The 13,603-nt window shown below is 36.9% G+C and overlaps 2 protein-coding genes across 2 annotated transcripts; one reads left to right on the forward strand and one right to left on the reverse strand.

Moving 5' to 3' along the window:
• Window positions 1–291: 291 nt before the first annotated feature.
• On the reverse strand, window positions 292–2,665 carry LOC113318385 (heavy metal-associated isoprenylated plant protein 33-like). Its single transcript, XM_026566543.1, has 3 exons — window positions 2,369–2,665; window positions 2,180–2,255; window positions 292–2,083 (listed from the first exon to the last, which is right to left on the reverse strand). The coding sequence occupies exons 1-3, from the start codon at window positions 2,396–2,398 to the stop codon at window positions 732–734; spliced, it is 1,458 nt and encodes a 485-aa protein (XP_026422328.1). The 5' UTR covers window positions 2,399–2,665; the 3' UTR covers window positions 292–731.
• An 8,014-nt stretch (window positions 2,666–10,679) lies between these two features.
• On the forward strand, window positions 10,680–12,637 carry LOC113315844. Its single transcript, XM_026564094.1, has 3 exons — window positions 10,680–11,134; window positions 11,238–11,655; window positions 12,041–12,637. Exons 1-3 carry the CDS (start codon window positions 10,680–10,682, stop codon window positions 12,635–12,637), a joined length of 1,470 nt encoding a protein of 489 aa, XP_026419879.1.
• Window positions 12,638–13,603: the final 966 nt, after the last annotated feature.

Consider the following 13,603-nt stretch of genomic DNA (forward strand, 5'->3'; position numbering starts at 1 on the left):
ATGGGGTTTGGTTACCCCCGCGATACATCGCTACCCCTGTAGCAGCCTTGTAAGTGAGTCATTTTTTGAGGCATTTCAGAACCGCATTCTATAGTAGACATGTTGATTGTTAACATGCAAAATGGAAACCACACCATTGAGGCGCGTTATTCAGCAAGTTGCGGATGTTTAAAAATTAGGACGTCAACCGGTAATAATGATAGGGACTTCAACTGTAGCTATCTTGACAACAGGCAAAAAAAAATTATGCTAGCAACAGAGAAAATAAGAGAAAGAAAACAATAATTTTTGTGATTGGGGAAACAATGAAATAGATAGGAAAAGCAGCTCAAAGACAGTTTTCCTTTGCTGTTTTAACTTATTTTGTTTCCAACTTATAGACAACACAGAGTATTAACACAACACACAACAACAACAACAAAGTTTCTCTACCTCATAATGTAGCAGCTTATCCTCCTACAACAACATCATCCGTCTCTCTTTTTCTCCAACATTCTCTCTCAAACTTATCCCCTTGCTGAAGTCTGAACTTCACATACATATAATCTTCTCATATCTATAAATTACTACATTTAAAATAGATATACTTAAAACCCTAATCTTCTTCAACTAGCTAATTAATTAACCAAGTAATACATACCAAAACAAAACTAATTAAAAAAAAAAACTAACTTTTCCTTGTTTAACTCCGATCTTTTCTGCTATATCCGCTGCCGCATACGCAAAAATCATCACATGATATTGCAACTACCAGTGTTTTCATCGCTGAAATAATGCATGTAAGGATCTGCGGTTTGTTGGGGAGGGTAATACGACACTGGTTGTTGTCTGGCGTACATCATCGGATGGCCACTGCCTCCATTTCCATGCATCATAGCTGCCATATAGGCTTGTTGGTTATATGGGTTCATTCCACCACCAAGCATATCATGCCCTGCTGCTGCTCCCTGATAAAAACCACCACCACCTGGATTCATTGCTGCCGCGGGTAATCCTTGAACTGCCGGAATCTGACCCATTTGCCTCATCTGCATCACATTCATATTTCCCATTGGACCTCCGCCGCCCCCTAGGGCAGCAGCACGTGCGGCATCGTTGATGTTATTGAACCCACCTTGTTGCATCATGTTCATCATATTCATACCCCCACCACCACCTCCATTACCACCTTTCTTATCATTATTGTTCTTTCCACCCCCACCACCAGCATTTTTACCATCTTGTGGTTTGCCACCATTTTTAGAGTCTTGCGGCTTTCCTCCATTTTTACCATCTTGCTGTTTACCTCCCTTACTTTTCTCATCTCCTTTTTTGCCTCCGTTACCATTCTTGGAATCATTATTTCCAACCTTACCTACAGGCACCGCACCACCCTTCTTTCCATCCCCACCACCACCCTTATTCTTATCACCCAGTGAAAGCCCTTTCATCACAGCACTTAACATCCCACCACCACCGCCGCCGCCGCCGCCGCCACCACCATTATTACTACCACCACCTCCTCCTCCGTGTCCGTGACCCACCGTGTTCTTCATTTTGCTAGGAGGTGGTTGACCAAAATCTTCCTCATCAGTATAATCATCATCATCAGTGTAATCTTCATCATCAAATTCATCATCAAAATCATCATCATCACTGTAATCATCCTCCTCTGGCAAAGTAAATTTCACAGATTTCTGGTCTTGTTGTTTGAATGGCAACTTCAAATCTTTAAGTTGAGGTAAATTATTCAGATCTTTAAACCCTTTCAGCTGCTGTAGCTGTTGCATCTGTTGCTGGTTAAGACCACCTCCACCTCCACCTCCACCACCACCAACCTTTGGTTGTTCTTTCCCACCTTTCTGCTGAGCTTTGGTATCCTTCCCACCACCGCCACCTTTATTTCCACTCTCCACTTGTATATTCTTAAACTGATTTTGACTTTGATTCTGATTCTGGTTATTATTGTTGGAACTCTTTTGAGCACCCCATAGTTCTGCATGTTTTCCTGATTTCTCAAGCTTCTTTATCAGTTCTTTAGGGTCAACATTTCCTGATACTGTTACCTTCCCTTGTTCCTGATCTATACTTGTTTGATAAACCCCTGCAAAAAATAAAAATTACAACTTTTAGAAACACAAAAACCCACTTTTTTTTTCTCTCTTTTTTTTGACAATTATTAGATAAATAAATAAAATACCTTCACATTTCTTCAATATTTTCTTAACCTTTTGCTTGCATCCATCGCAGTGTATATGCACTTTCAGAACACAAGTCTGCACAAAACCCAAACAAATAGAGAAGCCATTAACATGAGAAAATGAAATTTTTTCATTTTGATTTCAAACAAAAGCTAAAAAAAAAAAAGTACAAAAACGAAGGCACTTACCCTGATTTTCAAGAACTCTTCTTTATTCATATCTTCTCCAGTCAAAAGAGTATAAAAAACAACAAGAAATTGTACTACAGAACAAAACTAAAATAGAGATCTAGAACCAGCTAAATGAAATGGATATAGCAGAAAACAAGAGAAACAACAAAGGAGCAGACTTCAATAGAGTTGCAGAGAGAGAGAAAGGGGGTTCAGAGGCGGTGGGTAGACATTAAACTTGTTCTAACCATCCCCTGTTTCCTCTATTTCAGGGTTCTTGTTTTTTTTTGGATGAGAGAAAGAAGTAAAATTTAGAGCTAGCTCTCAAAATGAGGACTCTGCTTCTATATTTATTGATTTGTCAGTATACATGTATCACTCCTTTAAGAATACCAATATTATGAGATAACTCCCTTTATATTTTGCTGAAATACTTTAACACCCTTAACTGTCGAAAATGCTACTTATACACCAAAACCATACCCGCTTAGAGCGTCCACAGTGGTGCGAGTATAACCAAAGACCAAAGACTAAAAAAAAAAATCAAATTTGGGTTTAGTCCGTCGTGTGACGTAGCGGTTGCAGATTAAATTTGGTCGCGCGTTGATAAAGATTACACCTGGGATCAGGCGTTGGTAAAGATAACGCCCGACGTGGGGCGTTGGTATAGTATACGCTTCAAAAAACAATAATAATAATAATAATAATAATAATAATAATAATGGGGCGGAGGTATAAAGCCTGCCCCATGCAAGTTTCAAAAGTTTTAAAGTTTTAAAATGGAGTGGGGTGTTAAGTATATGAACGCCCCATTTCGCGTGTTAAGTTTATGAACGTCCCATCCGGCGTTATCTTTACCAACGCCCCATTCATGCGAAGTTTATATGCACGCTTGTTCGTTGGATGTTAACTATACCAACACGCGATGAATGGCGGAGATTATATCAACGTCCGATGTGTAGCGGAGATTATATTAACGCCCGACTATATTTGGATATGGTCTTGATCGCAGACCAAATTTGGTCTGAATTTTACTCTTTGATCAAATTTTGATCGATGGTCTGTCCCACTACGCCAGCCCACTCGAGTAAAAATTTGGGTTTACTCATCCATTGCAGTTGCTCTTACGTGTCAAATTTTCATTGGTCCATTCTGTTAAGGGACCCGTATTTTTCTGGTGGGGTTGGGTGGAAAAGCAATGAACGGTAGAGATCGCTGCCACATAGGGGTGTATCTATCCGGTGTATGAAACCGGTAGATATGTAGCAGCTTCGTTGCTTAGCTATTGTCGTACAGTCAGGTGGGTGTACATAACGCACTGTTTCAGTTGACGTTTATTTGGGAATGGTCAAGTAGTCTTGACTTGTTTTCATAAAGAGCAAAGAGGTTCTCGGTTTTTCTTTTCAATCCCCTTGTAAACCACGCCCGACTCCTCGAGATTTATGATAAGGCTAACCCCTATGGACTAGATTGAACTGCTAGATTGGCCAAAAAGTGTTGCAAATCAAGAAAAAAGTGTGGGGAAAAAGTTAACACTACTTTTGGATACTTCTCTCTCCTATCATTTGCTCGCAGTCCAACTATCAGCGCGATTGAAAGGCTGAATGGTTCGGCGCTCAAAAAGTGACCAAAACGCTGAATGGTTCAGCGCTCACAAAAATCTAACGGCTGAGATTAAAACGATGAATGGTTCGGCGCTCAGAAAGTGACCTAAACGCTGAATGGTTCGGCGCTCAGTGGTCCCGGATGACGTGGACTGCTAATCTCGCTGCTAGATTAGCATTCCCATAGGACTTAGGAGGTTGTCCTATCTGACGTGGATGGCCAATCTAGCATTTAGATATCTAGCCCATAAGACTTAGCCTAAGTATAAAACGGAATTCTTTATTTTGATGAGAATAAAATTTTAAGGACCCGAGATTTTAAGGTGGGGTTTACTGAAAAAAGAAAAAGAGGGTTCTAGTGCGGGTGGCACTTAGTAGTAAGAAAGTAAGCAGACATGGAGCAAGTCCAAATTAACATATTTTATGGTCCTTGTGGATGGGCAAACTTATTTTTTCATACTGGGAGAAGAAAATATCGGCGGCGATCGTCTTCAGTTGGGATGTGCGTTTCAGATTGAGCTGGGACTCGGTGCAACATTAGCCAAGCCTTGGATCTACTAGAAACAATCGCCATCATCTATGACGATGACGGCTATATTTCTAACCGTTAATCCAACGGCTATCTGCCCATCCTACTTGTACAAGTCTTTTCCATCCACCAATAAGCTCACACAACTTTTATCTGTTTTGTATTTTCATGGAAATTCATTAAATTTCTTCACCATATTCCTTTTTTTCAGTTGTTTCAATCGAAAAAAACAACCTCTTATGGATCTTAATTTAGAAAATGAGGAACGTAGACAATTGCGCTACTCTTTCTCCAACAACAGTTAACGCAACAGTTTGATCAAATGGATGAAAATTCAGACGATGAGAGGGCAATGACAATTATACACAGGGTAAGTGAGCGAGCTCGAGAACCAAGAGAAGTATTGACAAGAAGATATACATGGAGATTTCGAGAGGAAAAATATCAATAAATGACGCGTGATTATTTTATCAACAGATGTGTGTATTTTGATGAAGATTTTCAATGTAGGTTGCGTATGCAAAAGCACTTAGTTATTAAACTTATCGGAGAGCTTTGTTGGGTACACCCTAAATTCAACTATAATTAAATGCATGAAATGTACGAGGACGTAATTCGGGGGGGGGGGGGGGGGGAAGGTTAGTGCATCTCTAAGGACTCTGGGTTATGGTATGCCAGTGGATCTCTGTGATGATTATATTCGTATGGAAAACAACAACATAAGAAAATCTCAATATGTTTAGAGAAATTGTAGTCAATCATTTTGGTCCACGTTTTTTACGACAACCAACGCAAGATGATGTCAACCTCGACCACTAGTTGAAAATACGAAAAGAGGCTTTCCCGGAATGTTAAGTAGCCTCGATTGCGTACATTAGGTGTAGTATGGAGGTCCTTCTGCTTGGTAAGGTCAGTATAAGTGTCACTACTCAAAACCAATTGTTGTTCTGAAAGAGGCAGCTTCTTATGATTGTTGTATATGACATGATTTTTTTGGACTCCTGGGTTCAAATAACAACATCAATATTTTGCACAAATCGCCTTTGTTTGAAGAATTGAAGTGCTTCATCTGAAAATATCATTGTCAACGGCAATAACTATAACATGAGGTATTTTCTGGCAGAAGAAATTTATCCAACGTGGTCATTTTGATTCAAGCTTACGCTCAAATACCGGAACGCGAGGAGACCCGTGATAGACAATATTTTAACCAGAAGCAAATGGGGTGTATGAAGGATGTTGAACGAGCATTTGGAATTTTGAAGAAGAAGTTCCATATAATTTGTATCATTATTTTAAACCAATAAAAGCGAATAGGGGTATACTCACCTGCATAATTTTGCATAATATGGTAATCGAGGAAACCCGACGGGATACTAGTTGGACAAGTGATCCAGATAAAGATTTGAGGAAAGAAGTTCTACCCCTTCAGGGTGTGGCGGCAAGTGAGTACAAAATGATTAAATAAAGAATTCAAAACAAAAGTTTACATTTAAGCCTAAGGGAGAATCTCACTGCGCGCAATTGGGATGAATTCGGAAGAAGAAATCCTCACAGATTTAGTTTGTTTTTACTTTATCGATCGACCGAATGGAGACCTTCTATATGGTGGGTTGAACTGCAAACGTAAGTCCCGCTCTCTTCATGTAACACGTGTCATTTCAATCTATTTTAATTTTATTTCCAAATCATTTCAATTTGATCAAATTGGATTATTTTTCCCAAAATTGAGTTGATAATCGAATATTAATAGTCCCTAAATGTTGTTAGAAAATATAAAATCAATCAAAAAAGATCAATTTCACCTTCAATTGTATCGAAGAAAAATTCAATAACGAAATCGAATAACAACACTTAATTATATCTGTTGCTAAAGACCGTTGCAAATTTTGAGATTTCGGTCGACACCCACCGTAGGCACACGGTCATCTAGTAGTTATTATATCAATTATTTTAGTTATACTAATGTAATTTGGTTTATGTAACTTGGACTAAAGAAACACTAAAACTGAAACTAAAGATTACACTGAATTTAGAACTAATGATTATACTGAATTTAAAACTAGCTATTACATCCAGAATTCAAAACTAAAATTCTAAGACTAAACAAGTATAATGGCATTTATCAGAATCAATATCAACTTTTGTTGGCGTTGTCTTGCCTTCTGTGATTAAACTTTGTCAAATTCATCTTACTAAAATCGTAGTTGTGGAGAATTCATTATTGACATGTCCATTCTCATGATTCCTCTCATGTGCACAGTAAAAAAAAATCAATCGCTTTATGACTTTCCTCATTTACGAAATCATTTTCTTACGCTCTATTATTTTAATAGTATCTTCGTTTTCTTGTTTTTCAAAAAATTCTTGAAGGTAGTATTCTGAATTTGATGGTTGTGCGACATCTTTTGAGTTGCCTTTTTGTTTGTTTTTTCTTTTTTTGACACCCACTCCATCATATTTTTCTCCATTTTCACTCTCATTTCCATTAAGATTAGAATTACCATGTGGGAATAATTCAATGTTGGGATGAGGGTTTGAGCTTGTTTCTGGTGAAAAATAAGGAGACCGATGTTGCTGAGAAACATTTGTAGTCTCTTAAGGTGATTCCTTTGGCACTTCATATCCATTCAACAAATCAGGGTTATATTGCTTTAGCTTTCTGAGGATGTGGAAACATGCTTCGTGCTTGAAACCAGTGGAGTATTTTCTTTACCATTTCTCTTGAGTTTTTCGTTGCTGCATTTTGCATGTTTATAAATTAGTTATTAAAATAAACATAAATCGACTTCGGTATCACAGCTTGCTGTTTGGTGAGTTATTTGCATCATCAAAGTTACCCATAAGTTCATGTCTTTTCTGTTTGCATTAAAACGCCCTGCAGACAATCCCAAAAGCATCACGTCTTTGAATATTCCTATTTTTCTGATTAAAAATCTTATGAACGTTCCCCCAAAAAAAGTTTTATGTTGTTGTTGAACACTATTGATGGAATCAAGCATAAGTGTTACATAGGCTCTGCAAATATAATTTAAACCGTGAGTTTTCTGTTGAAGTATTTTGTGGTTGTGATGAAGTGGCCATCTTTTTTTTTGAATTTTTTTTCCTGATTTAAAGATTAAGAGTTTGAGAGTAACAATTTGAGTTGAAAGTGAAATTATAAGAAATTTTGGGTGTAGAAGGTGTGATTTTAGGATTGAAAATGATTGCATTTTATATGGAATGAAATTAGAGCCGTTATCGTCTCAGTGAGGGCCGCTCGTCTCAACAAAAGCCGAGCCTCGGCCTTTCCTAGGCCGAGCGTCTCAGTTTAATTCAGTCATCTCGAGTTGATTCGGAATGGGAAAAATCTCAAATATACAAGTTTTTCCGTCCATTTGCATGTTTGCATATCCCACAGTAGGGTGGGAATGTGAAATTATGCTCATTTACTCTCATTGTCTTTGCTCTTGAAAAATCTTGCAATTATAAGGGTACTGCAGATAACTATGGGGTTACCATTTTATTTCCATCCAGGCTAGTTAGATATGAGGTGAAAACGTGGGGGTACCTAAATACACCACCAAATTTTTCTAAGGCAACCCGTATGAACTAAACTCGAATATTATTCCGAGAGTTCGACTTAATGAATCTCAATCAAGGAATTATACGAAGAGCTTATATCTCTTTCTCCCACAATCAGAAAGTTTACAAAAGCAAGTCCGTGAACCTGATTATGTGTGAGAGTACTTGGACAATTTCAAAGATCAATATCCAAGAATCAATCATGTCGTATCCAACAAACAAGGATGGATGTATCTAGATTAACTGATTAACGTACAACCTGTGATATTTCATTTATAAATATAGACAATATAACAGACACCAGAATTTTCTTAATGAGGAAACCGCAAATGCAGAAAAACCCCGGGACCTAGTTCACATTTGAACACCAAACTGTATTAAGCCGCTACATACACTAGCCTGCTATCATATTTTTTCTTCTTCTAAATCATGTAATTTTATTACTAAAATAAACCAAAGTTATACAAAAAGGCTAAAAAGCCATAAGCTAAAAAGCATTTACAAACCGAAAGAAATTAAGAGCTAAATCTAAAATAAATTCCCTTTTCACACTCCAATCCTCCCAAGTAGTCAGGCTTATCATCATAAAATAATACAGTTCCTCTTGATAGTAGTACTCCCTTCTTTGCCATTTTATTTGCTGAGAAATTGATCTCCCTGTAGGAGTGTCTGAAAGATATTGTAGCAATGTTTCTCTTAATTTTATTCCATCTAGCCTCTATAATCCAGGGTACTTTACCATTCCTAAAAGCCTGTAACATTGCATTAGAGTCCAAGCTAAAAATACCTCCACATAATTTTTCCTGACTTCCCACTCACCTGCTACCACCAATGCTATTACTTCATCCAGATAGTTGGTTGCAATGCTCAGCCCCCCAGATGCTGCACCCACACAACCACCCACCTCATCCTTGCCACAAATCTAAAACCAGCATTCCCTGGATTCCCTTTAGATGCACCATCACAACAAATTAATATTTGATTTCTGGAGGGAAGCTTGAAGAAGCATTGCTTCGCCTGAGCAGTATGGGTTTTTACTCCAGTGATTCCAAAATATAACAAGATCTGCAAATCATACATGCTTCCCCATTTGGTGTTCTTTATTCTAACTCCACACTTCCCTGCAAATCTAATAATTTTCTATTTAAATTTAGTAAGATTTGGTTTTGCATCTTCATATATCACTCTGTTCCTTGTATGCCATAGCTCTACCATAGAATTAAAAGCACAATTATACCACACTGCTTTTATTGCTTCACTCTTCCCCTGAGCAACCTGCAATACTTCCACAAATGATACTAGATTCAAACGTTGAAATATCCCCCCCAGCCAATGTCATACATTGACACTAAACTCACAGTTCCATGATAAGTGTTCCATTGTGTTCTGATTATTACCACATAAGTAGCATTTAGAAACAGTCAGGAAACCTTACTTTCTTACTGCTTCCTCATAGCACATGCTCCTCTTAATATTTTTCACAAATTGGTAGAGGTATAAGGATGAATACATGGATTTCGCACCTTGCTTGCCCAAGTTACCACTGGATATTTCTTCCTCACCAACTGAGCAACACTTCATACAGAAAAATTACCTTGAAGATCAGCTTCCCAAATCATCCTGTCCTCCACATGAGCTAATACTGGTAGTTCACTCTTCTCAAACAATGTGTACATATATTCAGGTACTTTCCATCTACCATTTACAATCAGTTGTTGAACTTTTAGGCCCATATTTTGTAACACAAATTGATCATCAGCATGTCTCTCAATTAAGGAATATCCAATTGAACTTTGATGTTGTGTAATGATACTATGGCACTATGTAACAATGATTGAGATCTTTTGTTTTCTCATTGTTATGGCTACGGATCTTCAACAACGATGATGATGCATTGAATATCTTTGGAATCATTGGAGTACTTGGAAGTGACGAAGATTTCGAGTAAAGTTGAAGAACCAAGGAGATCATGCATGTGGAAGAGAAGCTGCAAAATTTATTTATTTTGTATTCCATATGTATTGATAGTTTTGTCACTAAAATTGACAAAGAGGGAGATTGTTAGAGCAATGCTCGGTCGAACTCGCAAGCGTTGCTATCTCAAGCTTGTTTGTCAAGTGATGTAGTACATCTTTCTACTTATCAACCATGACAGTTGACCCCAGTAGCATGTATCAACTATGACAGTTGATCCCTAGTACGTGTATCAACTGTTACAGTTGATCCCATCCATTTGTTTTAGTTAACTTGCCTGGCAAGTTCTTTTCTTTCCTAGTTTGTTTTGATTTCCTTTTTCTTTTCAGTTTAGTCGGTTCTTGTGAACCTATTTAAAGGCTCTGCCTTATTTATTTTTTAACAAATCTTATTATCAATATTATTATCAAGTCTGATTATCAATATTTTTACCTTAGAATCTAGATCCTAGAATCAGATTTTAACTAAATTCTTAACGGAACTTCATCTATCTTCAAAACCTAAGCAACTAGTTTACTATATAATGTTCTATGCTACACTAGTTGGTATCAGAGCCAGAGTTTTTAGATTGTTATCTAGAAACAGATCCTTTACACAGCTTCCGCAACAATTCAAAACCCTAGATTTTCTTCACAAAGCTATATTAGTTTTCCTTTCAATGGCAGATAAATCATTCACCTTAGATGACATTGAAAAACTCCTTGACACCAAGATTGGAACCAAATTTGATGAACTTCAAACTTCCATTACTTCTTTAGAAACCAGACTTGAAACTAAGATTGATTCAAATACAAGCTCGCTGAAAACAAAGCTTAATTTGCATGGAGAGTGTATCGACATAATATGGAAACATGTTAGTCTTGGTGATTTGGAGATGCCTAAGTTAACTGATGATGCAGAAGAAGAAAAGAAAACTGAAGAAAAGGAAGATGATGGAACAAAGAAAGTTAAAGAGAATTCTTTTACTCAGAATACTTATATTCCTGGCATTATTTCTCATATCCTTCAACACAAAGAACAGATAGAGGGTTTCCTTAACACTCCAAAAAAACCAATTAATGTGTCTATCAACTTTGATGAAGATGAAAAATTCGAGGACACAGAAGAACAAAAGTGGAAGGATGAGAAAATATTTAACTCTCTTATGAATTCTTATGGAAATCTACCAGAATACAAATTAAAGGCTGATATACCTAGTTTTGATGGTGGTTTACAGATTGAAGGATTGCTGGACTGGTTTTGTCGAATCTTTTTTCAAATTCATGGAAGTTCCTGACTCTTCTAAGGTAAAACTAGTTGCTTATAAACTGAAAGGTGGAGCTGCAGCTTGGTGGGAAACACTATGTGAAGATCGAGATAAATATGACAAACCACCTAAACGTACTTGGAAAAGAATGAGAGAATTATTACGAGCCAAATTTTTACCAAAGGATTATAAGCAGCAACTGTTTATCAAGCTTAAAAACTGTCAACAAGGAGCTAAATTGGTTGAAGAATACGTAGTTGTGTTCTATGGTTTAGTTGCTCGTAACCAATTGAAGGAAACTGAAGAAAAATTTGTTGCACGCTTTATAGATGCCTTGAACAATTTAATTCAACAAGGGATGACACAATCAGCTTTTACTATGGTTGAAGTAATACAAAAAGCTCTTAAGTTTGAAAGGCGTGTGCTCAGTACTTCTCGTCAAGCAAATCCAAGACAAGCTCGTTATCAACATTTTTACAAAGCTACCAGACCATATAACTCTTTATCAGGGTGAAAAAGGAGCAACGGTTGTTGTTGATCCAAATTCACATGGATCAACTGTCTTTATTGATCCACAAGATAGAAGTGCAAACCAACCGTATCAGCAATACCAAACTACTTCTGTTACTTCATAAACTGCTTCTACAATGCATATATCATCTGCTAAGCCACCTCAAGCTCCTCCACAATGAAATTTTGTTCGTAATACTCAAGGCAATCAATTTCCACAAGAATTTTCTCATTTATCTAAACCCTCTAATCCTTATTCAAAGTTTCGAGGAGATAAGTGTAACAAGTGCAACCAGACTGGTCATACTTCTAGTGATTGTCGAAAGTTTCATGTCTACATTAATGAAATTCAAGAAGAAACACAAGTAGAAGAAGAATTAGGGGATGATGAGTTTAATTATTTGCAAGAACATGAGACTTATGATGCAGATTTTCTTGGAGCAATTCGCCCAGTTTTAATCATTGAACCATGTCCTACTCAAAGACATAGTATTTTCAAATCTCATTGTCTCATTGAAAAGAAACTTTGCAATATGATCATTGACAGTGGAAGTACAGAAAATTACGTTTCTGCACAATTGGTTGAAAAACTTGGTTTACCTGTTATTACTCATCCAAATCCATACTCAGTTGGTTGGATAAACATTTCTTCAGCTCAACAGATCACTCATCAGTGTTTCCTCAAGTTTTCTTTTCCGGGATATGAGGATTATGCCTTATGTGATGTTATTAATATGACTGCAGCAAGCTTACTGTTGGGAAGACCATGGAAATATGATATTAGTGTTGTTCATAATTGTTATGACAACACTTATACCTTTGTTCATGAAGGTTTTACTAAAGTTTTATGGCCCTTATAATTTTCTTCTTCGATCAAGGAATCAGCAGACAAGAAGATGACTGCACTGGTAGCTACAATTGTTCATTCCTTGAACACTCATTCTTTGAGATCTCATGAGGTTACTAAACCTATGGTGGAGATTCCAAACAAGGTACAACCTTTATTGTCTTCTTTTAGTGACTTATTTCCTGCTGAGTTACCAAATGATTTGCCTCCATTAAGAGATCTACAACATCAGATAAACTTTATACCTGAAACTTCTATTCCTAATCAACCTCATTATAGGTTAAGTCCTAAAGAACATGAGATTTTACAAGGTCAGGTTGATGATTTGTTACAAAAAGGCTTGATAGGACTTAGCAAAAGTCCTTGTGCTAGTCCAGCCTTTTTAGTAGACAAAAAGGATGATGGTCATCGTATGTGTATAGATTGTAAAGAATTAAATAGAGTTACTATACCATATAGGTTTCCCATACCAAGAATTGATGACATGATTGATATGCTCGCTGGTTCTAAAGTGTTTACAAAGCTTGATTTGCATAGTGGATATCATCAAATACTAATATGTGAAGGTGATGAGTGGAACACAGCTTTTAAGACAAAATAAGTCTTATATGAATGGTTGGTAATGCCTTTTGGTTTATCTAATGATCCTAGCACTTTTATGCGTCTCATGAATCAAGTTTTGCAACATTTTCTTGGGAAATTTGTCATTGTTTATTTTGATGACATATTAATCTTTAGCACCAGTGAAGAAGAACATCTTACACATTTATCTCAAGTTTTTAAGGCACTCTAAGATAATGTTTTGTATGTGAACTTAAAGAAGTGCACATTCTTTACAAACAAAGTCACCTTCTTAGGCTATGTTGTGTCAAATACTGGTATTTCTGTGGATGATTCTAAAGTTAAGGCAATTGTGGATTGGCCTACTCCAACATCTATACGTGAAGTAAGAAGTTTTCATGGGTTAGCTTATTTCTAT

This window comes from Papaver somniferum, chromosome 10 (genome assembly GCF_003573695.1).
Source record: "Papaver somniferum cultivar HN1 chromosome 10, ASM357369v1, whole genome shotgun sequence".
Lineage (NCBI taxonomy): Eukaryota > Viridiplantae > Streptophyta > Magnoliopsida > Ranunculales > Papaveraceae > Papaver > Papaver somniferum.

Bases quoted from the DNA above. Each gene is read 5' to 3' on its own strand.
- LOC113318385 (XM_026566543.1), bottom strand. From the start codon at position 2,398: ATGAATAAAGAAGAGTTCTTGAAAATCAGG. The intron at 2,256-2,368 runs GTAAGTGCCTTC...GGTTTTGTGCAG, and splicing joins AAGAGTTCTTGAAAATCAGG to ACTTGTGTTCTGAAAGTGCA. The intron at 2,084-2,179 runs GTATTTTATTTA...TATTTTTTGCAG, and splicing joins AATATTGAAGAAATGTGAAG to GGGTTTATCAAACAAGTATA.
- LOC113315844 (XM_026564094.1), top strand. From the start codon at position 10,680: ATGGCAGATAAATCATTCACCTTAGATGACATTGAAAAACTCCTTGAC. The intron at 11,135-11,237 runs GTGGAAGGATGA...GGTGGTTTACAG, and splicing joins GAGGACACAGAAGAACAAAA to ATTGAAGGATTGCTGGACTG. The intron at 11,656-12,040 runs GTAATACAAAAA...CCTTATTCAAAG, and splicing joins CAGCTTTTACTATGGTTGAA to TTTCGAGGAGATAAGTGTAA.